The 26,330-nt window shown below is 50.2% G+C and overlaps 2 protein-coding genes across 10 annotated transcripts in view; one reads left to right on the top strand and one right to left on the bottom strand.

Annotated features, from left to right (window-relative positions):
• Nucleotides 1-17,376, bottom strand: part of IFT172 (intraflagellar transport 172) — a 38,477-nt gene extending 21,101 nt beyond the window's left edge. For both annotated transcript variants that reach the window (XM_040598960.1, XM_040598959.1), the window contains exons 1-18: nucleotides 17,242-17,376; nucleotides 17,002-17,145; nucleotides 16,762-16,874; nucleotides 16,220-16,259; nucleotides 13,424-13,489; nucleotides 12,955-13,034; nucleotides 11,373-11,460; nucleotides 10,312-10,526; nucleotides 10,092-10,215; nucleotides 8,898-8,993; nucleotides 8,125-8,286; nucleotides 6,367-6,420; nucleotides 5,730-5,833; nucleotides 4,983-5,068; nucleotides 4,405-4,517; nucleotides 1,478-1,645; nucleotides 980-1,116; nucleotides 37-144 (exon numbers count right to left, since the gene is read on the bottom strand). In XM_040598960.1, coding sequence (XP_040454894.1) covers nucleotides 37-144; nucleotides 980-1,116; nucleotides 1,478-1,645; nucleotides 4,405-4,517; nucleotides 4,983-5,068; nucleotides 5,730-5,833; nucleotides 6,367-6,420; nucleotides 8,125-8,286; nucleotides 8,898-8,993; nucleotides 10,092-10,215; nucleotides 10,312-10,526; nucleotides 11,373-11,460; nucleotides 12,955-13,034; nucleotides 13,424-13,489; nucleotides 16,220-16,259; nucleotides 16,762-16,874; nucleotides 17,002-17,145; nucleotides 17,242-17,280 — 1,937 coding nt within the window. In that variant the 5' untranslated portion in view covers nucleotides 17,281-17,376. The remainder of the gene's footprint in view (nucleotides 1-36; nucleotides 145-979; nucleotides 1,117-1,477; nucleotides 1,646-4,404; nucleotides 4,518-4,982; nucleotides 5,069-5,729; nucleotides 5,834-6,366; nucleotides 6,421-8,124; nucleotides 8,287-8,897; nucleotides 8,994-10,091; nucleotides 10,216-10,311; nucleotides 10,527-11,372; nucleotides 11,461-12,954; nucleotides 13,035-13,423; nucleotides 13,490-16,219; nucleotides 16,260-16,761; nucleotides 16,875-17,001; nucleotides 17,146-17,241) is intronic.
• Nucleotides 17,377-17,448: 72 nt separating this feature from the next.
• Nucleotides 17,449-25,676, top strand: LOC121090428 (low density lipoprotein receptor adapter protein 1-like). 8 transcript variants are annotated; one of them, XM_040598964.1, is made up of 9 exons: nucleotides 17,449-17,557; nucleotides 19,949-20,091; nucleotides 20,611-20,723; nucleotides 21,670-21,784; nucleotides 22,157-22,229; nucleotides 22,647-22,759; nucleotides 23,763-23,812; nucleotides 24,747-24,784; nucleotides 24,946-25,676. In XM_040598964.1, exons 1-9 carry the CDS (start codon nucleotides 17,473-17,475, stop codon nucleotides 25,101-25,103), a joined length of 888 nt encoding a protein of 295 aa, XP_040454898.1. In that variant the 5' UTR covers nucleotides 17,449-17,472; the 3' UTR covers nucleotides 25,104-25,676. The 8 variants fall into 8 exon arrangements, 4 of the variants coding, with proteins under 4 accessions (XP_040454898.1, XP_040454897.1, XP_040454896.1 ...); XM_040598963.1 differs by having other exon boundaries at nucleotides 24,744-24,784; XM_040598962.1 differs by having other exon boundaries at nucleotides 24,702-24,784.
• The last annotated feature ends 654 nt before the right edge of the window (nucleotides 25,677-26,330 follow it).

The following is a 26,330-nucleotide window of genomic DNA, read 5'->3' as shown; positions in this document are numbered from 1 at the left end:
TTTGAGCAAGAAAGATGTTATAGCTTCTTCCCATACCTCTCTGCAACGTGCAACTGTCTAGCTTCCAAAGCCAGTCTACTTAGAGTCTTCCACATGGCTTCGGTCTCGGTGGACATCTCCAATGTCTCCAAAAATGCGGTAGCCCTTGAGACAGAGATTTGCAGACTTTCAGTAACAGAATAGAAGAGCTCTCTGAGGAAAATCCTAGGCTGAGACTGAAACTTCCTAACAAGAGTTGCACTGAAAACAGAACAAGCTGGGTGTGACCAGTTCTGAAGCAGATCGTACAACACAGGGTTTGACAGATCAGGGAAGAGTTCAGAGACCGAGGTGATCCCTGTTAAGGTCCTTAGAGGCACACCATCAGCAGAAGGCTCTAGCACTGTGGGGCAAGTTTGAAGTGTTGTGTCTGAAGCAAGTCTCTGGTGCAAAGAAGTCTCTCAAGGGGTAACAGTGCTATGAACATATGACATTTTCTTCCCTGGTCAATTGTAAAGCCCTGTAACAAAATCAGCAGTGTCCACATAGTGGCTACTATGACTGTTTCAGGCAGGCAGTTTTTACTCTGCACAGCTCATGAATATTTCCATGACACTGTCATCATCCCTGGAGGGGCAGTAGTGAAAGCATCTAAGTAGTACTTCACATCTGGCTGCTACAGAAGACACACTTATTCACTGCAGTTAAGTGAAAACTGCCTTCAGTGAATGTCTTAGTGTCAATGGGACCAGACTTGCCAGTCTCTTGTGCCTCTGAGTTTGAAACCGCACAGCTGTGAGGATGAAAAAGTTGAATATCCACTCATGAAGGACTCTGCTGCGCATTACAGCCAGACCTAGCACCAACATCACGCTCAGAGCCTAAATGTCAACTCTGTACAGGAAGTTGTGCTGCTGTAGCTCATGGATTGCTGACTCTCAGATGCCTGTTACATGAAGTGTGCTACCTGCCATCACCACGTGGTGTATCTAGCACTTACCTGTGATAATCCCCATCATCAATGGCAGTTCCAAACTCTATGAGGTCTTCATCCAGGGTGTAGGACACAGTGTTCACCCCTTCAGATACTATCACTTCAGTCTTTCCATCACTCCGTTCCAAGTCTACAATATCCCCCTGGAAAGAGTACCAGCTATAAACACCCCCAGGTTCTCCTAAAGTATGTGGGGTAGCAGGGATAGATGTGAAGACTGAACTGCGACAGCTCTGCTGATTAAAGTTCTCCTGAATGAGCTCACACTGAGAAGACATCACCCTTGTCTCACCAGAGGAAAGGAAAAGGCCACTAAGCAGTTCCTTGCTGCATTAATTATCTTCACCTTCTGCAAGAAATGCCTGCCACAAAGTTGACAGATGAGGTCATATTTTGTCCAGAAGAAACTAGCAGTTCCTTTCTGCAATACCACCCTATTTCCAAACATGTGAGAAAGAAGTAACAGAAACTGCTGGAGGTAAATCAAAGTCTCCAGAGCTTTACCTTCAGAGGAAACATGGTGACTCGCTCTGGAGCATCAATGTTATACCAAATGCAAAGGCTGCTTCTGTTCTGAGCCACCACCACATCACTGCCCGGGACCCACTGCACGTAGGAGCAATAGTTCAAAATGGTAATCTTGGTACTGCTTTCAATGTCATAGAGCTGCAACTAGAGAGGGGAAGAAGAGAAAAGGGCTCAGCTGGCATCATGGCTGGGCTGCTAGCTCACGTGAACATTGCAGGAACATCTGAGAAAGTATGTTGTAAACACATATTGCCAACCAGGAATCAGACTTTCCAAGATATCCAGCCCAAACTCCCATGCTGTTATTTACACACGTTACTGTCCAAGACTTAAGACCTTTTTTAATCCTTGCAGTATTTTAAGCTACATGCTCAGATCCTGCCTTCCTTATAGCCAAGCACGTACACATATAAACCAGAATATGCCTTGTGCTACTTTGGTTCCCTCTCAGCTGCAGAGCTGGAATAGGAGAATGGTCTCTTAAGTCCTTCATGCAAACAAACTGGGGGACCAGGAAGGGTCTTCCTCTGCAGTTCTGGGCTGAATTGTCCATCCTAGGCAGAGTCCTACTGCAAGAATTGTTGCCAATAAGGTAAGAGGAAGTTTGTAGAATACACTGCCCTGAAACAAACCTGACAGTTTGGAAGATGTAACCTGACACATCACATAACAAAGGTGTATGATGCATTGTAACTTAAAAGTCCTACACTGTTTCTGCTCATCATAACTGTCCTCACCTAACAAAGATGAGAAAGAGAAAAAGAAGAGAGAATCGTGCTAATCTCATGACATACCAGTCAAAAGAGAACAAGAAAGTCCCTGTTTCAGTCTGTACCAAACTGGTTGGAGAACTATGTAGACGTAACTTAGAAGAATCACAGTCCTGTCTGATTTAGGCTGGTGGCAGTATTTAATGAAGGAGCTGCCCATGCACCCTCTTGAGAGAAATGAAAAGGAGCCAGAAAAGGTAACAGCAACCTCGATGATGCCACTGTCTCTTGCCAAGACAGCGAATTAGAGGACCCAAATATAAACTGAACAAGACTGCAGAAATAAAAATAAAAATATATATTGCCGAAAGTTCTCACATGACAGGACTTAAACAGCTTTGTGGAGATGTATGTATCACATAGAAAATAGAAGCCTGTTTCATCTGGTGCAAGCTGCAATCCCTGTTTGTACCTTTCTGAAGAGCATCAGTGCAGCAAAGCCCAAACAGAAGCCCTTGCTACTGGCAGTGATTCAGTCTCCTTTGTAGTTAAGGTCTGTCTTTATTGATACGTGTATGGATATGTGAAAGTAGTGTCCTAAAGAGCTGTAGACACCAACAGTCCTCTTTCTGAGAGTGAAGAGGGTCTTGATTAGAGAGGCACCCTAAAGCAGATGCAGGCATCACATTTTTTGCAAATCCACATTGGGCTGCTCCTTTTGTTTCTCTGGAAACACAAAGTACTTGTAGCAGTCCTTGTTCTGTGATGGCCCAGAACCAGAACTACAGTCTTTGTGCAAGAAGGACTACCTCCAGCACACTCTTGTGAGAGAAATCTGGGGTAAAGAGTTTGTGAGGTGGCAGATGTATGCTCTGCAATCTTTGGCTCCAAAGTTAGACTCTAGTTGCTGGCCAATAAGCTTGGCAGTAATGGGCAAGTGATGTGAATGATGAGACAGCAGTCTGTGTGAGGGATAACAAGCAGACAGATTTAATTGAAGAACTGTCATTCCCAGGCAAGAAGGTACCTTTGCAACCCCTACAATCTGTGATGCAATCTTAGGGGTCAAGCTGCCGAAAATGACGAAGGAGGAGCAGCAGCTCAGTGAAGAAGCCTGGGGTTCCTGTCTGAAATGTGAGGGATGAATTCAGTTTCTTCTGAGATGAGGCTGAGAAAGTTCTGAGGGATTTCAACACATATGCATATATGAACATAATACTTCACCCATCCTTGGACTAAGGAGAGAGGTATAGCCAACATGGAAATATTCTACTGCAGACTAACAGCCCCCAATGAGATCTGAACTCTGGAGCTATTAAAACCATCCTGTGATGAGCTGCAGCGCTGTAGCTGGAGTCTGCCACAGCATCTGGGACACCTACATAGAAATTTTGGATGTGAATTACACCATTGTCAGGAAGGTCATGTACTCTTCTCAGGGCAGTCTTGTGACAAGAGGAGTAAATGAAGTCAAGCAGTCAAGGAGCCTTACGTTCAAAACAGTGAAGAAAGCTTGATAGTGAACAGAGCAGAACTGTAACACAATTGTCAAATACATCTTGCCTGCTGCAGTGGGCTTCTTCAGCTGTATCTGCACAATTAAACTAAACATGGCTAGGACATGAGGCACATCGTAATCTGTAGTGTGAAACCATTACCGTGATTTTGGACATAGCTTTGTCCTGGGCTTACTAGTACTCTCCCAGGCAACATTCAGTCATGGTCTGGGAATCAGCACAATCCAAGCAATTGGGTTGTGACTATGCTGCGTTAGAGAATTAGCGTTCATCTCACAGACATATGCCAAGCTGTTGCAGAGAACATCTTTTTATAATTTACATGGTTTAGAGCAACATTAGGGTCCTCATCCAAAGATTAATCCACCTGATGAAGGTGAGAGGGGAATACACTCTTACAGCAGAAAAGTCTGTGATTTTCACTTTTTAGGTGTGATGAGACGGAGCAAGATGTCTAATAACTAACTTCAGAATTAGCTGTGACTCAAGACCAAACATGCAATGCTGTCAGCTCACACAATCTGAACATGGTCTATCTTTCTCAAAGGAGTGGTCAAAAAATCATGAGTAATTCAGCTGAGTTTCTTGCCTCCCTCCCTCCATTCTGGCATATCTGTCTTTATTTCTCCCCAGGCATACCATCTTGCCACACTCCCCAGATGCCCCCCCACCTCACCCTCATCTTCTTGTCCCTGAAGAGCAGTTTGTGGCCTGTTTCATTCAGCTCCAGCCAATCAATCTTGCTGTCATGGCTGATAGTGCCAGCATGGTAGCCACCAACGAGGTCCACTTGGGAAGGAAAGAAAGGAAAGTGTGTGAGTACCCAACATGCCCCAAACTGCTGAACATTCAGTACTGTCCCGTGGGGACCAGGTGGCTGGGACCTAATTAGGGCAGGACCCCCTGGCAAACACACTGTGACATGAAAAGCAGACTGCAGTGACATTTTATCTTGCTGCCTTATCAAAAACAAGTAACTTCCTCTACCCTTCTGTGATCATAGGCAGCGCAGGCAGCAGTATCATCATGCTGAACCGCACAGAATCTCAGGTCCAGGACACAGTCACAGCCACCCCACAGCTATGTCCACACCAGACAGCCAACCTGCCAAAAGCAAGACAGCCTGGTCTCTAGTGGTCTGCTGCCAGGCAGAGTGAATGCAAAGGGGGCCTTCAGGGATATGCTGCCTCACACAGAAAATGCAAAGGAATCAGCAAGGCTGGCAAAATACAGGAGGGGGAGGTTTGCATTCACCTGTTGCTATAGTCTTGATGTCTATCAGATAAGCCAGTCTCTTGTTCTCCTCCACGCCTCTCTGCCGTCTCTCATTGATACGTACACTATTATTTGAAGGGAATGACGACCATTAACTTTACTACTCTCAGAATTCACAGGACTGAATCACATAGTCCCTCTCAGACTTACTTGAAGTTTCCCCAAGCACGCACAGCCTTTTGCAGTTCTCTGACCTGTGACTCTTGCGCAGCAGCTACAGCTGTCTCAAGTGAGAACCAACCTCTCTGACTCATGGCTTCACTCTGGAAGCTGTCCCTCTGTACCCAGGGTCCCCAGCAGCAAATTAGTTATGCTGCTTCTGTCTCTGAGCAGCCCGCGATCCTCCCTTCTCTCTAATCAGAAAATGGAGTATGGTATTTCAGAGGGACAAGAGGAGGTCCTGCTGGCATCTAGAGTCTCTGATAATGCTGTACTAGGACCAGCCTGATGCAGAGATGCACAGGAGGTCCCTCTTCAGCAATAGTCAAGTCAGGCTTCAATAACCATGTAGCAGAGGAAAATGGGCTTTTGTACTTCTAAAACTTTACAACCATTAAGTGCAACTGAACAATTAAACCCCAGCAGTAGTCACTATCAGAAGCAGATTACTCAGGTCCACGTGTCTTGGGGCTGCGTTCTACAGAGTGGGACATTTCCAAATATCTATCTACGAGGTCACTCCCACAAAATACCTGTACTAGCCACACAGGCAGCTGTAACACCTACCTGACAAGATGAGGGTTCATGAACTCTGTGCGGACAGACCCCAGGATGTCATTGCTTCCATATTCCACCAGTGTCAGCTCTCCAGCATTAAAGATCATGCAGACCTGATGAATTTGAGAGGGGGATACACTCTTACAAAAAAGCCAGGGTAAGTACACGTACTTACCTACCAGTGAGGTGTGCAGAAAAGAACTGCTGCACACAAGTCTAAATTCAGTCCCCCTGGGATGAGTAAGGAATTGTCCCTGGCTACCTGTTGTGACTGTCAGCTTTTCCTCAAGGCTGGGGATTTTAGTTCTGGGCCTGTCAGTCCTGTAACAGCCAAGCTGTCACCCTGAAAACAGTATTCTGTACCTCTAACATCCTCTCTGGCTGTTGCTCTTTTACTACTCCTCTCTCCTACAAGGTTATGACTTGTATAACTTGACAGTCCACACACCAAGTTTGTTCTGTACCTGGCCTATGGAAAAGGCAAGTATGGGGAGGAAGCAGATCAGGATCTACATGGAGAGGGTAAGTCCAGGAAACTGCTAAGAAACAGGGTTTTCCAGAAGTGCAGTTGATGCTTTTTCTGCCAGGGCACACACAGCTTTATTCAACATTCGTGGGTAGTAGCATGCTGTCCCATCCAACTTACATTCTCATTGTCAAAGAAGAACTTCTCATTCCCTCCAGATCCTTGCCAGGCTACCTACAAAGCAATGGCATGGAGTGAGCAAATGCCAGGCTGACAGCTCCTGCAGGGAACCAGACTGCAGGCATTCAGGTCCACTGCCCAGCTCCCAACTCCCACAACAGATAGCAAGAATTATACTGCAGAAGGGATCACATTCCAGCACTTCAGCTGTCAGCACTATTGTTTAGTCATTCCCAGCCTGCAAGTTCCTCATTTCCCTCTTCTTTTTTTAACCTCTGCTTCAGGCTCCTGTTTTCTTTGTGTAGTATTTTATTGCTTTCTCAACGAGAGGCCTTTATGTGACCAACATACTCCCTCCAGCCTATTCTTTCACTAGCACTTCTTCACCTTCCTCAGATTAACTTTATTATAAAAAGAAGCCTCAACAGCCCCTTTGCCTCTGTAAATTTTCTCTACAGAATCAGTGCCACCATCTGCAGGAGGCAAATTTCCCATGTAGCTGAAATCCTTCTTTTTTTGGGTCATGTTAGCAATATATTGATCAGTACAGTGCCAGTGGGGGAGCAACTGATACAGCATTTGAGAAGAGCACTGGATAACACAATAGTTACTGTAATGCCAATAGGCAAGTGGTCAGAGAGGCAGAAAACTGAAAGCTAAGGCTGCAGATGTCCTCTTCCCACCTTGAGCAAGAGCTCCAAGTCACTGCTTCAACAAAATTCCAGTGAGACAGCAAGATGTAAATGGATTACTCGCAACCCCATTCTTTATAAGAAGTGAGTATAGCTGTGCAACTGAAATAAAAACTCTGTGCAGTATGATGTAGAGAAACCTGGGACATGTAGTCTGGCCAGATTTTCAGTTGGGTTACCAAGTATCAGTATCCTCCAACTCAAATCTGTAGTCATGAGGTTGTGCTCCCAACTAGATTGATTATCACACCATTAGCCTGATAAAAAGTATATGATACCTGTGTGAACAAAGCAAATACATCCTGAAGCCTATTTAATCTTTTTTTTATCAGACACTGACCTACTCCCCACTTTCTCCAGGCTTGGCACATAGGCTCAGCACTTTTGTGTGGACAGTTTTGTATGAATTGTTTGGTACCAGATATGACACTAGCATAAGCTGTGGTACTGCCGTTGTGAATGGAATTTGGGGGTTGTGGTTTTTTTTTTTTTGTTTTCTTTTAAATGCACTAAGATCCATACATTCGCATCTGGAATGTACATATGTACAGCACCCAGTTTTGTGCCCCCCAGTACAACAAAGACATTGATAAACTGGAGCAAGTTCACTAGAATGCCATCAAGATGGCTGGGGATGAAGCACTTGCACTGCAAAGAGAGGCTGAAGGAATCTGGCATCTTTAGCCTGGAGAAGGCAAGGCTTAAGAGACCTCTAATAAAATGATGCCAGGCTTTTTTTGGCAGGTGCACAGTGAAACGGTGAGAAATGGTCATAACTTAAAACAGAGATTACAATGAGACTTGGGATAAAAGCTCTCCCCCATGAGGACAGTAAAGCATTGGAACAGGAACCAAAGAAACTGGGATCTGAGCAATGACATCTGAATTTAATATTGACCTTCCTTTGGGTAGGAAGTTTGATAAGAGACCTCCCAAAGTCCCTTCCAACCTGAATTATTCTATGATTCTTTGAAAATAGACGTATTGTTCCCATGCAGAAAACCTATCCTTTGAGTTACAAAGTTAAGCGTTTGACACTCAAGAAATGCCACAGATTTTCCAGTACCTCACTGAGCTTGTTGGAGCTGATGTCACCCAGCAATAATGTCTCTGAGGTATGGGCCACCAGATACCTGTCTTTTCCTAAGATCTTCACCTCGTCAATCTCATAACCATACTGGGATTTCAACACAACTCGAGTTCCTGTTGAGAGGTTCTTCACAATGACCTAGAGAAAGTGGGAAAAAGCAGTATGAGGCCAAGCACACAGGAAGAACACAGACTTCTTTGCCCCATGGAAGATTATGCAACAGAGGATTGGGTATTCAGATGTCCCTTCACCTCATTTCACTCTGCTTTTTAAAGAAACATTAGCATTCCTTTTGTATGGGATGACAACTATCGTAGAAGTGTGGGATTCTCACTTCAGCCATTTAGAAGTTTCCAGACTAACTGGAGGACTACTTAGGCCCTGAGGATGAGCCACCCTCTGAGAGTCCTGCTCTCTCTCCACTGACTACAGAGGGGTGCCTAGACTGCTGGCTTACCATTACTACCTGATTTTGAGCAAGGTAACACTGGATGAAATTAAACCACTTAAAGAGCCTGCATTTGGCATAGAGGTACCCTACACAAATTCACAAGCTAGGAAATAAATTCCACCGTCTTTGTTCCTAGCCAATTTCCACCCAGCCTTGATCCTGTCTCTGGAATATCCCCTACGCCTTTTCTGACAAAGTGGCCATAAACAAACAGTAGGTGCAGAACTCCAAACATGTCTAGTTTTAGCAAACATCCTATTTTCATCAAGAGACTTTACCTCATTGGATATTCTCTTACCTGGCTTGGTCCCACATATGTAATTTCAAATTTATTTTTGTAAATGCTTCTGCGAAGGCAGCAGTCGAATTGTTCAACTCCTCCACACAGAGTGCCCTGAAGAAAAAAACATGTTGCACACAGTCAGTGAATTCTGTTAAGGACAGATATTCCAGCCCCTACTTACATGATATGGATCAGAGGTGAGACAGAAATTCACAGGCCCTGGCTGCTCTGGGGAAGAAGGCTCAAGCCCCCAGATGCATGAGAACCAGTCCTATCTTAACTTTCTTGAGAGAACAGAAAGACTGAGAGATTCTCAGAGAAACAGAGAAACAGAGCTTACCAGATACTGGCATGTACACAGCAGAGGAAGAAGAGGGGCAGAGGGGTTAAAAATCACCTTTATCCTCATCTTCCCCACTATCTTTCTCAGTTTCCCACTTCTCTCTCTCCCAGTCTCCCAATGTCCTCCCTTCCAGCAGAATCCTTCCACGTTTATCTCTTTCTTTATAATACCTCCATTCCTTTCACTGATCTCCTATCCCTTAGCCCTTTCCCCTTCTCTGCAAATGTTTGTTCACATTTCAATTAATTCTCTATCTGAAAAAAATTCAAGGATTCTTGATTGTTGAACATAGAAAGATGCAAAACCTATTAAAGTTGTAAATAGCAATCTTCCTAAATAATGTAAATGCTTTAAAGTTATTCAATTTAATACAGAAAGATTTGAAGAAAAATTCAAAAGGTTTTGAAGAATTATTTAACAGAGGAAGGCCGATCAACAGCTGAAAGTAGAAGACAACTCTGAACTGAAAACATAGCACACAAACATAGAGTCTAAATAACAGACTATTTTTTATACTGCTTCTCACCGGTGCTCAGAGGAAAGAATGCTCATGAGACTGCTCTAGAGAAGCTATGCTGACCTTATTATGCTTCTGTGAAAAAAGGAGGACTGCTGCTGCTAATGAGCCCTTACACAATCATCCATGGTATTTTACAGCTCCATACTCTGCACGCTGCACATCTGACTGCAGCAGTGTCCCTTGCACAAGGTCTCAGCCTAGGCACCTTGCATCACACAGCTAGGTGATGGTGTGACCACTCTCACAAGCCCTCCCTGCATCACACGACTTTGTTCTCAGAAGCACGCATAAGACCATCCCTGGTGTGTGACTCCTGGGCTGAGGGTTGCTGGCTGATGATACAAACCACACAGATGCGTGAACCATCCCTCTTCCACGCTAGAGCTGTGATGGTGTAGAGGTGAGCTATTTCTTTGGGTCTGCCTTCCTCCCAGGCACTGCGGCGCGGGCTCCAGTTTAAAACCCTTAACCTGTGAGCACAGATGAGAAAGCAGACAAGTAAAGAAATGTGTATGGTTGAAGAAGAAAGCACAACAGAGGGGAGACTTTACCATCAGGCACCATACCTATCATAGCTGCCAATCACAACAGACTGACCACCAGGACTGGCAGCTGCTGTGGTGAATTCCTTCTCTGATGAGTCCCGGCTATAGTCAAAGGTTTGAATCACATTGCCCTCCTTCCCATAAGCTACAATCTTCTTATCGCAACCTGCAGCCACAATGCTGTTGGAAGCCCAGGCGAGGGCATAAGGAGGACAGGGATGCGTCACCAATTTACCCTACAATAGACAGGAAAGAACATCCTGAAGACATGACCGGCTCTAGTCCCCAGCTGGTCTCTATATGCAACTGTCACAACAAGACCAGCATGAGCCCTTCTCTAAAGTCCAACTTTGCCTGCCTGCCCCAGGCTGTAGGAAGGTAGACAGAAACCTGAACTGAGAGACGTTTCAACTATTCCACTCCCTGAACCAGGAGAGAAGATTCCTGATGCCAGTTAGAAGACCAGTACCATTGACTAGACTGGGATGCACTCTTAACATAGCAGAGTATACATGGGCCTTCAGCATACCATGGTAGAGAGCAGACATGCTCAAACTGCTTCAGCTGGAGAGAAAAGATCTGACTGAGAATAGCATTCTCTTCACCACAGCCTGAAGCAGAGAGACTACTCTTTTTGGGGAGAAGTGGGAGGCTCAGGAGAAATGCTGGGTGCCTACAGCATCCTCTCCACAGTGTCTGAACTTGGGATTCAGGTTTAACTGGGACAGCTATGCATTGCTTAATGAGAAGACAACAGCAGCTGTTCCCTGGAACCCTAGCTGTTCAAGCATCATTCTCCTGGACACTCTAAAATCAGATCTTTCCAGACACCTGAAAAGCCATATGTCTCATACACAAAAATATAACTTCCCCTCCTACCACCACACTCAGTGTATTTCAAAGCATCTAACTACCGTCCTGTCTTCATCAGTGCTCCGTAAAACCTACGCTAGCAAGCACAGACTGTAGCTCCTCTCCAGACTTGTACTCCCTCCATAGCCTGATCCCTTTCCAGAGCTCTTGAGCTGGGGAGTGGGTTATACAAACAGGAATTGTGCTCGCTGAAGAAGGATTTTTGATACCTGTGATTCACCTGAGCCCTCATCATCAAAGAAGAAGCGCACTATGGTTCCATCTGCATGGCCAGACAGGATTCCCTTCCCTGACACACTGCAAAGAAACACAGAGAGGATGATGCAATATTACAGTAAGACTTGTACCTCTGTTTTCACATTTCTGCCCAAGGGAGCCAGTCCCAGAGTCGTCGTGGATGCTCCACATCAAAGGAACCTTCTCCAAAGACAAGCTGGGTGATGAACACAAGAATAGCTAGTACCTGTACTGGTGTCTGTAAAAACAAAGCTGACAAAAGTATGGAGAGTGGAGAGCGGCCAATCAAGTATCTTCACCATGTAAAATCACAATAGCCAACTTTCTGTATTACTAAACCACAGTGAGGCTAAGTAACCTTCAGTGCAATAATGACCGTGCACACAATTTCTTATAGCAAGCTATATCAAACAACCTTTCCACTGGAACTGTTCCAGAAGTGAGGCTGGATATTATAATGCCAGGAATCCCTAAAAGCAACACAAAATTTAGAGAAAAAAACATCTGGACAAACACTCCAGGCCTAAGTCCATTATTTGTAGCATTAATGTCTTGTGTACTTCTTGACACAAGCAGGGAGAAGAGAGCAAGGAAGAAGAAATAGGCCTAACGATGTGTCCAGAAAGAACATTTTTTCATGATGATTCAAGCACAAAATACACATTTTATGAACACTGTAACAATCCAGGAATCATACACCTGTACTCTAATGATTGCAGTCCCAGATTTACCACTGATACCATAGCAATAACAGCATGAGCTGTGCTTAGAAATAAAAGAAGAAGGGAAGAGAGTGTGGGGGGAGGATTAGAGGAGAGGAAGAGGAGGACAAAGAGGGGAAGAGGGGGGCAGGAAGAGATAGGAAGAGAGAGAGAGAGGAAACAGAAGCCTTCTGGAATACAGGCAAAGGCAGACAGACTGGAGGAACTTCTCAGCAGTAGGAAGTCAGTGTCCTAGACTAGCTTTAGGTTTTTCTAATTTTTCTAGCACTCAAAAATCAGAATGACACCAATGACACCATTTAGTGAAAATCCCACTGCTAAGACCATGATGTATCTTAATTTTTTTAGATAAAGGATACTAAAGTAGTTAAAATGAAATCTTAATTAAAATAATTTAAAATTGTACTTTATGATTATTTTCGTAATTATAGCCTTGTCACAGTTTTATCTGGCAGAATATTTTTACATAATTTTTTTTAGCCCTTAAACTTGACAATGTTAGTAATTAGCTGGATGATGTTGATAAATTTAATCTTGATAAAGTCACAAATTCAAATAAATCCATGTGTGTAAGTTATGTCATGGGGACTTGGATCCTGAAATGTGTTTGAAGGACAACCAAACTGTGTGGGCCAGTGTGGCTGGCACAGGCAGGTATCAGATTTTAGGGAGGAATTCCTTCTGGAGAGCACAGTATTATATTATCTTGACAAGGAACTGACAGCAGAAAGACACTATGGCAACCTCCCATACCGCCACCAGTTATGCCAGGGCCAAAAGCAGGTAGGAGACTGAGCCAAGGCAGTGTAGGCTAAAGCAATGCCATACTCACTTGGAAGTTAGCGAGACCACATAGGAATCTGTCCCATAAATGGTGGAAGACTTGTTGTTCTTTGTATTTGCTAAACGAACCTGAGAAAGAGAGCATGATCAATGTTGCTTCTGTCTGCAGAATGTGGATTTCCCCCAGCGTAACATCCCCAGAGGTCTCCCAGTCCATGACCAGTACAAGAAGTTACAGGAAGCCAATGGCTTTCTGGTAGGTTGGAGGAGCGGCAAAGTTGGAGTCACACTTCCACATTTCTAGAAAGGTCAGGAAAATGACCAAAAGATCCAGTAAAACCTTCAAGGGCTAACCGGGAACCAGACCCAGAAAATTCAAGTCAGGGCTGTAATCCCATTGCCGCTATTCTGTGCCCGGTGCCACAGAGGAATGGCTCCTACCCTACAGCCCAGGTGCTTGCAGGCCCTCACAGCCCCTGCATGGAAAAGAAGATCAGGCAAATAACAAGTTTCTCTACCTTTCCTTCGGCAAGGCCAAAGACAATGATGTTCTCTGCTGGCCACAACAAGCAGGTCACAGCACTCTGTCACGGAGGAGGCAAAAAGAGAGGTGAGAGATCTACCCTATCTAGCTTCTTGCCCCATTGCTACATAAGACAGCTCATGAACAATACGACCACTCAGACCAAGAAAAAGAAGAGATGGGGGCATCTGGACAGATCTCAAAGTAGGATTAAGGTCCTCCATGCTGAAGCTTGAACTAGATAGTAGTGAGCTGGGGTAAAATAGCAGGCTCAGAAAGGCTAAAGCAGGGCATCGAAGTTATACCAGATGTCTTCACTTTGAATGCTCTTCTGAGAGGACTACTTATTGATCAGATGTATGGTTTTCCACATATTACTGTTGAATGTACAAAATCATGGCTGTTTTAAAAGACTTTTTGCAACAAGTATAAAACATAAAAATAATTCGACTCTTGCCAGCGTCTGTAATAGAGATGAGAATATTTGTACATTGAATCTTCATCTGATGAATCAGAAATAGTCTTTAATTTTTATTTATGAGCAAGGTGGTTACCAGATGCTACCAAGGTCAGGTAGAAACAGGTTCATTAAATTCAAACCAAAGGTATTCTTAAGGGTGGGCATCAGGATGAATAAAACTGATCATGAAACCCAAGTGTAAGACAGGGCCAAGAAAATTAACGCACCACTTCACATTTAAACTGAAGAATTTCAGTCAGTAAGAAGGCTGGTGTCTGGCACTGTGCCACCAGCACTAGTCTCACTGGCTCATCTGTTCCACGTTAAGCATCTGACCCTGCTTTAGACATATATACACCCTCATTTATTCATCTCCCCTTCTATCCTCCACGCTTACCATCCACATCAGCAAACACAGACACAATCAGATACCAAACTGTCCTTGCATACCTTGGCTGCTCATAATTTCTGTGTCCAACCAATGACCTATTTTTTAATACGCTTGTTTCTCAGTCATCTGTCTATTTCCCTCATCATCTGCCAGATCCTTATTTTCATTTCAACACAACCACAAGCCGCCCATTGGCAGCTTAGAAACAAGCCTCACAAAGCAGTAACGTGCTCAGCTACTAGTGCAAAGAAATCAAACTTGCACATACTCATCCTGACCCTCTAGCAGGATGTCTTGCTTGTCAGCAGAGCAGGACAGTGTCACTGTATCCACAAGATGTGTACGAGTGCCCAGCAGGTTTTGCAAATGGCAGGAGAGGGAAAGGACTTGACAAATGATCTCTCATACTGACTGAACACACAAAAAATTTGTAAATAACAATATTTAGCTACAGGAGAAAATTGGACACAGTGGTCAAAACCCACATATACAGTATCAGAAAAAATAAAGGATTTATTATGATAGAAATGGTAGAAAAGGCGTGGGAAAAATGAGGAATGAAGAGAAAAGAGAAATGAACCACCACATTAAAAATACAAAGAATGGTACACATGCTGTGCACAGCACCTAAGCTTGTGAGAGGCAAGCAGCCTCCCACCAGGCCGTTAGCCAGGCTGCTGCAGCAAAGCAGAGCCAGAGGGGCAGGAAGCTAGTCCTGCCTGCAGGCAGGACTCTCCATGAGGCTACAGTTACCCACACCTGGGATAACCACAGTGTTCAGGAAAGGGATAAGTGGACGCCAAGCTCCTCTTGCTCTCTCTCCCTCACGACACTCTATTCCAGTGTCATGACGACTCAGCACACCAGCTCAACCACAAAGGCTGACGAACAGCTTTCTTCACTATCACCAGAGCAATAGTTACACGGGTTCCCCTCCTGCAGCCAGGAGGGAGTGTTCAGAAAGGCCAGAGGGCCCTCCTAAGCAGCCCTAAAAGCAGTCACAGTGGTGGGCCACAACGCAACCCTGAGGAGCAGACTTTCAATCCAGAGGCAGAAGCTGCCCTTCACCTGAGAGGCAGCTTGAGAAAGCCTGACACAGAATCTCTAGCAACTCCATCAGGAGCAGCTCTGCCTACGTCTTCTGGGGATTTGGCCCAGGAGGAGGATTCCTCCTAACTGGTACTGGCTACTTCAGGGGCCAAACGAGCAGAGAACTTTGCTAGAGACACAGTGAAAGTGGGGGTCACAGTGTGATGGCAACTGGCTGCAAAGCCTAGGGCAGCTGCTGGACATTTGCTTCTGAAAGTAGAAGACATAGTCAGTATGCTGCATTTTCACATATGGATGGCTTTCTGTGCAAGGAATTTATAACACCTTTGCCTTTTCCAGATACATCACCCTCAGGACAATCCTTGCCACAGACCTACTGAGTAGACTGCTCTCTGACACGTGCAGGCAGAGCCAAAGCAACAGAACACAAAGGCAGCCAAGGAGATAATCTAACTGAAATTACAAACCTGAGGCCTTTGAACATGTGAAAAGTGTGCAGTTTGACTGAATTCTGCACACTTCGCATTGTGGCTAATAAGGAAACTTGGGGCTTAGACATGCCAACCTGTGACAAATAGCTGGGCTCAGAGTCTCTCCTCCTTTTTCCCGTTCAACTCCCTTAAGTCTACTGATGCCTAAAGTAGTCCCCAAAGTTTTTTAATTGACTGCATTGATCATTCAATGATTAATTACTGTGTTACGAGGCCTCTGAAGCTCGGTGAGTCACGCATGCCTCAAAATTTAGAGATGATCTCGGGATCTACCTGCACCTTTTGGAGATCAAGACAGTTTGGCCAAGTACACCCGCGAGCATCAGCAGAGACACCTCTAATTGTCTTAATCCTACATATGCTGGAAAAAATGGAGTTGAACAAGGGTCTGGGTCTCACCGTTTGGATGAACTTGTTGCATATCACCTTCTTGTCACCCCTGCAGGAAAAGGTAGACAAAAATGACTATCAGTGAAGCTAGTAATACTGCCTGTTTGGGTTACCCTACTGTTTGTACTCAGCCTGGTTCAGTATTGCCTAACACAGGCCATTTAAGCTTTGTACACTGGTTGTCTTATCACAAGCCAATTTTAGATAGATAATTAAAAAAAACCAAAAAACCCCAAAAAGCAAATTCTGAGCTTCCCAAATTCTGGTGGCCTGCCCTCCCGAGCACCTTCAGCATGGCACATGCCAGCAACGTGTGCGGCAGGTGTGTGCCACCATTCCACACCCAGGGAACAGGGGACAGCAGTACCGGCCTCACGGCTCCGGCTCCATGGGAGCCCAGCTGGTGCACCCCGGCACAGGGCTCCATGAGGGCTGCCATCGAAGCCAGGCAAGAGTCCCGGCGTGTGAAGGGCCAAGCCGAGCCAGCGATGGGGTGGCATCGATGCCCCCTTGGAAAGCACGGTGCCAGGGCTGGCCACTGCCATGCTCACCACTCCTCGCCGATCTTGTAGACGTAGACGATGTTGTCGGTCTGGCCAATGGCGATTTTGGTGGAGTCCGGGGAGAAGGCCATGCCTCTGACCGCGTAGCTTTTCCGGCCGTACTGCGGGGAGGACGTGGGCTGAGCGGCCCCCAGCGCCCCTGCCCTGCCCCCAGCGCCCCTCACCCGGCTCCGGCCCGGCCCCGGCGCAGCAGGCCCCGCCGGCGGCCACCCTTACCCGGGCCCTCACCTTGGCGTCAGCGGGCTTGGTGGAGAACTTGTCGCGCCTCTCGCCCTGCTCGTCGTACAGCAGCACCACCCGCTCCGCTGTGCAGACAGCGAACCGGGCGCTGCTGGCCGACCAGGCCATGCAGGTCACCCGCGCCGTCCCGTCCTGCGGGGCACACGCAGCCTCAGCACCGCCGCTACGCCCGGCCCGGCCCGGCCCGGCCCGCTGTCCCCCGCCCGGCCCTGCCCCATCCCACCCCACCTGCGGGGCCAGCAGGGTCCGCACATGCCGCAGCCGCATCGCGCCGAGTACCGGCACCGGGATGGGTCCGTGCCGCCGCCGCCGGGCCCGCCGCGTTCCGCCCCCGTTGCCACGGCAACCCGGCGCCTCCGCCGCTACTGACGTCAGCGCGCCGGGCGCAGCCGGGACACCCCCCCGTCTCCCCCCCCAGTGCCGGTACCGGTACCGGCAGGGCTCGGGCTCGGCTCTGCCATGGAGGCGCTGCGGGCGGCGGGGCGCGCCGTGCTGCGGAGCCCGCGCCTCGCCCGGCACGGCCTGGGGCTCCGCCGGCGGCGCAGTGAGTGCAGGCCGCGGGGCCGGGGGGCGGGCGGGGGCCGCGGGACCGGGGCCGGGCTCGGGCTCCCCTGAGCCGCGTCGCTCCGGGCAGGGACCCGCGTCTCGGTCGGGGAGGGCCCGGGAGGCGGCTGCTGCCCGCCGTGGGGAGCGGTGCTCGCGGGGCGCGGCTGTGGCCGTGCCGTGGGGCCGCGGGGCAAGACGGGCTGGCGGGGTGTGGGGAGCGGTGCGGGGCCTGGGCGGCGGGCCGTGGGGCAGGCCGTGGGGCAGGCCGTGGCACTGGCCATGGGCAGGCCGCGGGCTGGCAGGCCAGGCTGTGGGGCAGGCCGCAGAGGGGCCGTGGGACCACAGGCCGAGGTGGGCAGCAGCGCACAGGCCACTTGCCTGGCGCTCCCCCGGCTGCCAGCCTCTTGCCCCGCTATTGAACTGAGGCCACAGACGCCAGCGGGCCGAGGCCTTGGGTGGCTGCGACGGGCAGTGCCAGCGGTGCCACGGAGCACGCTGTGCCTCATCCCTGGGCACCTCCCCAGCCTGCGCGGGCCCTGGCCTCCCCGAGGCACTGCACCTGGGCCTGGGCAGGTGTGGGCGCACGCAGTGAGTGTGGCAGGCCCACTGGCTGACTGCCACTGGCTGTGGCACAGCCGGATCTGTGATGGACCCCACAGACAGTGCGGGAGCCCTGTGAAGCCGGAGGGCTGTGCCTGGGCTTTCGCAGTCGCGGCTGCCCGAAAGCTTTGTTGGAGCAGGAGAGCTGCTCTGGCAGCCCTGGCACGAGTGGGCTGTTCTCAGAGCTGGGAGCTGGACAGTGCCCCTCTACCCTGGGTAGAGGTCCCTGACACCTGTATGGGACCAGATGCATTCCCCAGTAGTTGTGATTTCTGCAGGAGTATGCTGTGCGAATAAGGTCTCCTGATTTCCCTGTGGGTTCAGCTTATTCCAGTTATGAGTCGGAGCCTTCTGCAAGTGTGCCAGTAATGTTCAGGGAGCTAATCCCAGGAAAGAGATAAAAAATAACCCTGAAAAGTAGAATCTTAGTGTGAACAGTAGATACCTAGGCAATTCCCAGGGAAGTGTACAAACGTGGTATTTGCAGCAGAGCGTGTAACTTCTGTGTTCCCGTTCCTTCCCTCTGTGAACTGCATCCCCAAGGAGGGAGAGCCTGACTTTCTGTGTCTTAGCCCTTCTGCATATCTCCTCTCTCACCATCCCTGTACTCTTTGGGATCTGAGGAAAGTAAATGTGTGCTAATACCTGCTTCAGCTCTCCTTGAAAATTAGCACCAGGAAGTCCTTGGCACAAGAGGATTGTTCTTTGTGTGTGGCACGCTAGTCTGATAGCTAAAGCTTTTGCCTTCAATGAGGGCGAGCTTTCTGCTGAAGCCAATGGCTTTGTCTTGTGGGAGCAGAGGTCAAATGGATGCTTCTGCAGTGCTTGCTTTGTGTGTCCTCTGCCAACAGCAGTGTCAGGACCAATTGTAGGGCCAGGGCTCCTTCTCGCACCAGCACATTTGCTGTGTGGCAGAACATGCTGGTGAAACAGACTGGTTTCTGAAGGAAGCTGGAGATGCAGAGGACTGTCCCTAGGGAACCTTTCTGAGTGAACAGACACTGCCCATTTGTGTGTGGGTTTTTTTGCATTCCCCCACCACCACCACTTGACTGCAACAGGGGTTTGAAAAGAGAGGACATGAGAAATGAGCCAGTGCCTCTTTAATTCTGTGACCTGCAAAGTAATGCACATGGGAGCTCTCTTCCCTCTGCTTGTTGGCGTTCATCCATAAAACATGTTTCCTGGAAGCTAGTTTGCATCCTTGAATCACCAGTCTGAGCTCTTCCTAAACACAGAATCTTTGTGGAGCAGTTGCTTCCCAGTCACCTCAGTTTGGATTGTCAGTGCTGGATGACCTACCCTTTCCCTGGCAGCCTGCACATGATAGCTACCAGAGGGTTTGGCTTTGGTCGCTTTGGACAACTTGGGGATTTTGATCTGACAGAGTGTGGCAGCAAATGCTGCTGTTCCTGAGGTGTGCAGCTTAGATGGGTGAGATGAATGCAGTACAGAGAACATCCTGCTGGTAATAACATAGGTGAGACCCAGGAACGCAAGGCTTTCGCAGATAGCTGTGTACACTGCAGCATTTGAGGCCCTGTGCAGATAAGCAGGAGCTTACTATCTATGCTGACAGAGCCTGTACCTCTAGGGATGGAGGACTAAAGCTTTGAGGGTGAACTGTCCTCCTGTTCCTCTTCCAAGGAAGTCACAGAGCCAGGAGGGTGCTGAGCTGAGTGCAGGCAGCAGTGCTGCTGCTGGGAGCAGTGAAACTGCAACGAGGTGGGGTGGCTGTGCTGGGATTAGCCCTTTTGCCGCTGGCTTCTAAGATATTTTGTCTTTGCAGAGCTTCCTGAGAGCTGGGCTGACATGCAGGAGCCACTGCTTGAGGGGATGTGCTTCACACTGAAGTATCTAGGCATGACACTGGTAGAAAAACCCAAAGGAGAAGACATGGCTGCTGCTGCCATCCGCAGGATCGTGGCCACGGTGAGAGCTGGCCCAGGGGCCCTGCTGTGCTGGAGTGGAGAAGAGCCAAGTCAGAGCCCAGATCCTGGACTCCGCAAAGTGTCCCATGTCCCAGCCTGGAACCCTAGTGAGGGACTGTGCTGTTCCCAAGAGGAGGGTGGCATGCAAGAGGCTGGCTGGTCTCTGCCTGTGTGCAGTGGAGGAAGCTGTCTTCCTGCAGGACAGCTGCCGCTGCCTGCTTTCACACCAGGAACATGGCTAGGAGCAGAGCTATGCCTGTCACAGCATGGAGAGGAGGGTGAAGTACTGGGGGCGGTGGGGTCTGTCCCTCTGTCTGGGAGGTGTGAATGGATTCCAGAGGTGTTCCATGCAGGGCATGCCTGAGCTCCAGGCTCTCCTTTCCCATCCCTATAGCAGGAGCCTTTGCAGCAAGGGTCCAAGTGGGTGACACTCCCTATGGTTTGGGGGACTCCTGCCAGTGAGGGGGGGCTGAAGACCCTTGCCAGATTTGCAGAGGTGTCTGGTTCTCCCCACTGCCAGGCACGGGTGGGAGCTCGCAAGTTCCAGAAGGTGATTCTGACGGTGTCTCCGAGGGGCATCTCGCTGCAGGATGCAGACACAAAGGAGATGGTTGAGAACATCTCCATCTACAGGTGGGCATGGCGTGTGGAAGGCCTGGGTGTTCCCCAGCAGCCAGCTGGAGACTGATGGTATCTTGAGCAGCCAGGGAGGGCTGGGCCTTCTGTTAGTGGTACCTTCAATCTTAGGTCTTCCTTTGGCTCCCTGAGGCATGTGCCTTCTCCTTGCTGTGCTCCACAGCACTGCCTGGGGCTGAAGGCAGGTAGGGTGCTGGGCAGCCTTGAGTTCTGGGACAGTCCATCTATCTTTTTCCTGGGCCCTGCTTGTCTCTTCTGGCATTCAAGCAGGATGAGGAGGCTGATGGTTGGAACACCCCACAGCTGGGGCAGGACTGCATGTCTGTCTCTCTGTGCTGACACAGGACCACCCTTCTGGCTGCAATGGCACGAGGGTGCCATGGACTGCAGCTTGGGCTGGCTAAAGGCAGTTGCTGTCAGAGCTGATGTGTTGGGTTTTTTACTGTTGCCAGCTGTGCTTTGGCTGGAGTGGGTGTCTGCATGTGCCAGGTGTGAGGGGAGTGTGGCTGCAGGCTGGTGGCTAGATGGGAAGCAGAGACAGGACATCTCTTTGGTGCAGAATTTGGGTATTGGCACCAGAGCAGATGTGCAAGCAGACCATCCTACTGCATGGCCTCCAGTTGTGTCCTTGGAGGCAATCACCCACCCTTCAATGCTCCTTTTGTCTCAGTTTTTGAGTTCATACATGGGGTTGAACTGGGCATCAGAGGACAGAGGAACACGCTGGGGCAGCGCAGGAGGGAATGCCTGTGGATGCATCCATCTCTTACTAGCTGTAGGTTCCAGGCAGCCTCTGGCCTTTGCTGGGGTTTGGGCTGCCTGATCATCTGGGGCAGATGAAAGCCTTGGTCTGTCAGCACTGCTTGTTGCATGTGCTGGGAGCACAGCAGAAGGCCTGTGCTGGAGTCCCTTGCTGCCCTGAGCAGCTCCTCTCTGCCTGCAGGATCTCCTACTGCACAACAGACAAGCTGCAGAACAAAGTCTTCGCTTATGTCGCCCAGAGCCAGGAGAGTGGGGCACTGGAGTGCCATGCCTTCCTCTCGCCCAAGAAGAAGATCGTAAGCACTACCCTTCTGCTCTTGGCTCCATGAGGTAAGGGTGGGAGCGAGGGTCTTCCTTCTCCCCCTTTTTAGAGAGAGAAGGCCCTTACCTCTGTGCACCTCATCTGGAAATGGAGCCAGGGAACATGTGTGCTCACACACTGCAGAGGCAGATGGTGAGGAAAAGGAGATTCTTCTGTCCTAGCTCCTCTGGGATCTCCTCTCAGTGATAGCTGGCCCACATGGGTAGACAGACACAGCCTTGAGCTCTGGCCTTCTCTGTGTCTGCCCTGCAGAGAAAGGTAGTGAGGGAAGGCCTGGGGGCACTTGGATTTCATGGCAGTGAGCTTGAAGGCCCATGGAAGCAGATGTTTCCTCTCTTGTACACAGGCCCAGGCTGTGACTCTGACTGTGGCCCAAGCCTTTCAGATGGCACTGGATCTCTGGGAAGCAGCACATGCAGGTAGGAGGAATTTCTCAGACGCGTCCCTCTGCTTAGCCCTGGGGTTGGGGTCTCCAGTCTGGGACCATGTCTAGGGCTCTGTGGAGGAGACATGGCTTGCTGCCTGGCTGGTGAAGCATACCAAGCAGGGAGAGAGTTGTCCCTGCTGTTGTGTTCTCTGCCACTGCCCCACACGGGGAGCTTGCTCTGTCTCTTGCTGGGGTGGGGTGGGGGATGTCCCTGCTGTCTACACTGAACTCTCCTGCATTGCTGAGCCGGAGCACAGCTCAGGGTCCTGTGGCTCCTGCCCTGAGCAGTGATCTCGCACCGTTGTTTGCAGGGGGTATCTGTTCCTAGCCCACAGTCCTGCCCGTACATCCCCTGCTGGGCCTTCTCCAGGTTGCAGGCACTAACACTGCTGCTTTTGCCCTGTCCCAGGCTCTAGGCAGGAACAGCCCCTTCACCCTTCATGTGTCTTGGAGAGCAGTGAGCCCGGCAGACCAAGTGAGCCAGCCCCCCCGGGGAGCCCTCCCTTCAGACACCAGTTTGGGGTACAGTATGTGCAAGCCTGGCCCATGCCAAGGGCTGTCTCACATCAGGGCAGGAAAAGAGTAACCCTTATGCAGCTCCCTCCTTCTGGCCTGCCAGGACCCTGTCGATACCTGCTCAGCCTCCCTTGCACTTGGTGGCCTGATGTGAAAAAGGGCACTGTGCTCTGTCTGGCTCACAAGGCAGGTGCGGTTCCTCAGGTGATCTTTGCTCCAGGAGCTCTCCTATCAGGCTCAGCATTGCTGCAGCTCTCAGCCCTGCTCTGCCGGCACTGTCAAAGAGGGAGCTGGGACCGGCTCTGCACACTTGGTGCCATGGCTAGGGGTGAGACACTGTCTCTGAAGGAGAGGACCCTTTGGTTGTCGTCTTGCCAGCCTGGGCTAAGGCTCAGCCCTGTCCATCTGCACTACACCTACTGCATGGCCAGGGCCAGTCAGAGCATTGCCAGTGTTGCCGGTCTCACTGTGTCCCTGCCCAGGAGCCTCTGGATGCTTGGTCCTTGGCCTCATGCTTCCAGTGCTGGCCCAGCCTGACAGTGCTTAGGGTCACGCTTGCTTGCAGCCTGCTCCTGGGTGCTCCTCTGCCTGGCCCTCCAGCTGCAAGATGCGCTTACCTGACTCCTGTCTCTGGGCACAGGTGTGCTGTGTGCAGCAGCTGTCTCTGCTTGTTCCCTGCTCACAGCCCGTTTGGTGCTCTGTTGGCTGGAGGGGGTGTGAGAATAGCCGTGGTCTGTCTCCCCTTGGTGTGGCTGCGTGCCTGAGCCCTGAAGATTTCAGCAGCCCAGTGCTGCAGGTGCCACCTTTCCCCCTACTGCCTGTAGGCACCCTTTGTCTATGCCATGCCTGGTGGGTGACACTGTCTTCTGAAGGGACCAGGGACTGCCCTGCTGCTCCAGAATAGGCTCTGGGCTGCCCAGCCTTGCTCCTGGCAGAGACTTGCCAGGCAGTGAGGTGTCATGGTGGTTTTTTTTCTTTTTGGTTTGGTTTTGTTTTGTTTGTTTACCAGGAGGAGGAAGAGGAGGAGGAAGATGATAACATCACTGAAACCTTATCCGGGTAGGTGATGAACTGCTGGTTGTGTTGAGGGATCCCTCTGATCAACCTTGTTTTGTTTCCTTCTCTGCACCCAGTGCAAGCGGAACTGCTGGTGCCATGGGTGTGGTGGGAGTGTGGAGGAGATCTGCATGGCAGCACGTGGGAGCTTCCTGCTACTTTCTCTGCCTCTGTGCCTGAGAGGTTGAGTGAACAGGGAGCTGAGCTGTGGAGGGGCAGATACTGCAGTTCAGCTTTTGCAGTGGGGCTGTGAGGGACAGATGATGACCCTCAGGATGTATCCAGAGATGTTACTTGTTCTGTTTCTGCCACTCTGCTGAGGCCAGCCTATCCACGTATGGTTCTCAGGTGGGACTCAGAGTTGTCCCTCTCCTCGCACTGATTTCCCTGGGGCTTGGGCCAGGTTGGAGTCCTGGTCATGCTGACTTCTGCGTGGACTAGGGCCTCGGGCTGAGCTTGCTGGTGTCTCTCCTGTGCTTTGGAGGAGCTGATGGTACCAGTCCAGCAGTGGAGGATCAACCTGTAGGTCTTTGCAGAAGTGCCTGTGGTGGTGGTTGCAAGAGGCCCGTTCCATTGTGGCTGTTCTCTGTGTACCTGGCAGCTGGCACCTGGCTGGGGTCTGTCAGCACCGCAGGGCTGAGCCTGCTCTGAGCTGGTGTCAGCCAGGAAACAGTGTGTGCACAGACTAGAGCTATGTGTGTGGCCCTGTGAAGTGGCAGCCCTTTGTGCCTGGAGGCTCCTGATGGGAAGGAGATGTGGCTTTGCAGTCTCAGGAAAGGCTGGCCTGGGTTTGGTAGCAAGCGGACTAGGGAATTCTGCACTTTTGAGTGCCTGGTAGTGCTGTGCTGTGCCTGTGTTGTCAGGGTTATGAGCATGCTGTGTCTCTTAGCAGGGCTTGCTTGGGGTATGATGGGTGCTCTGTTCTCTTCCAAAGCAGCATGGAGGAGCTGGGGAAGGGATCCCACAGCCCAACAGGTAAGTTCCTTCCTTCAGTGCTGTTTTACCACATCCCCCAGCATGTCCTCTGCAGGGAGAGGGGGTTGATGGATCACCTGGGAAGGTCTGCTTCCCCTCCCAGGCTGTGCTGGATTCCCAACTGCACGCCTCATAAACCAGGTCTCCCTCTTGCTTTTCAGAGTCAGCACCTCTTGTGCCCCGAGCAAGCTCTCCTACTGCACAGCTACTGTGCTACCGCCTGGGGCAACCCCCAGACAGCTGGAAGGGGCTAGGAGGGGTTGGAGACCTCCCCACTGCTGGCCCCAGGACTGCTGGCCCCAAGACTCCCCTGGGCTAAGCCAAATCTCTGCAACAATGGACCAGCCACTCAGGATTCACCCTGTGCCTGCACCCAGGCCAGACAGTGCCTGCCCCTGCCTCCGGCACTGCATTCCAGGCATGGGGTCTGCTGGCACCGCTGCCACGAAGTGCACAGACTGCAACACCTGCTCCTTGTCCTGCTCTTTGCCTGCATGAACCGCCTCAAGCTGCAGCTGCTCCCAGCTAGGGCTGGTGGACCAGTGCTCCTTGCTCTGCCCGCTCCCAGTGCATGCAGAGCCACCCCAAGTGCTCTGAGCCTGCAGGGTGCAGCCAGTGCACCTCAGATCGCGCTGCATCTGACCTGTCTCACTTTTTTCTCCTGCTTTGCTCATGGTGGCAGCTGTGGGGACCTGATGAGGCTGAGCAGCCCCCTGGAGATGGTGGAGGACTTGCTCAGCACATGTGACTCTCAGGGAGCGATAGCTCTTGGCTTGGAGGAGTGAGAAAGGCCTTGCCCCTGTGTTTCAGTCCCACACTCACATGAGTGAAATGAGCTGGTTTTTAAAGGAAAGCTCTGTCTTTACAGGGAAATAAACCAATTTTTGGTTTGTTTTTTTGTTTGGTTTTTTTTTACTGTTGTCATTTGTGTTTGAGTGCTGGATGGGGTGCCTTCCACAAGCATGTGAAGTACTGTGTCTCTGCTGCACTGCCTGCTGTGAGGCTTCCTCACCTGTGTTGAGGGCCTGGGCTGGGGCCTGAGCTCATGGAGCCTGCAGCTGCCCTGGAGCTCCCACGTCTTCCTCAGCTGCTGGCCCTGAGGGAGCTGTTCCCCCTGTGCTGAGGGCTGCCAGGACCCAGGGTGCTCCTTATCTGGGCTGTGGGGGAGCTGGTCCAAGCTGTGCTGGACTGGTGTGTCTTGGGCACCTATGACTGTCATTGGCACTGGCAAGAGGTGACTGTGCCAAGGCCAGGGAGGACACAATCCCCCTGAATGCCTGCTCTGCTCTGGGGTGCCTTTGCCCTGCTGCATGCCTGGCTGTGGTCTGGAGCCGTGGGCAAGCTGTGCACTTGGTTTCCTTCCCCAGATAAAGCTGGAGAGGCTGCAGCAAGCAGGATGTTTGGTTTCGCTGGCAAGTAACAGTTTGCAGCTGCTTTCTGGCTGAGGACGTTGCTGCTGGGTTGATGTCGTTGCAGCACATCTTCCCCTTCTGAGGCTGGTGACACTGACAGCCCTGGCTGAGCAGTATTTGCTGGGTGCAACCTG

The sequence above is a fragment of the Falco naumanni genome, chromosome 6 (genome assembly GCF_017639655.2).
Source record: "Falco naumanni isolate bFalNau1 chromosome 6, bFalNau1.pat, whole genome shotgun sequence".
Taxonomy (NCBI): domain Eukaryota; kingdom Metazoa; phylum Chordata; class Aves; order Falconiformes; family Falconidae; genus Falco; species Falco naumanni.
The sequence above is the reverse complement of the archived record's forward strand: the minus strand, read 5'-3'. Positions and strand labels throughout refer to the sequence as shown.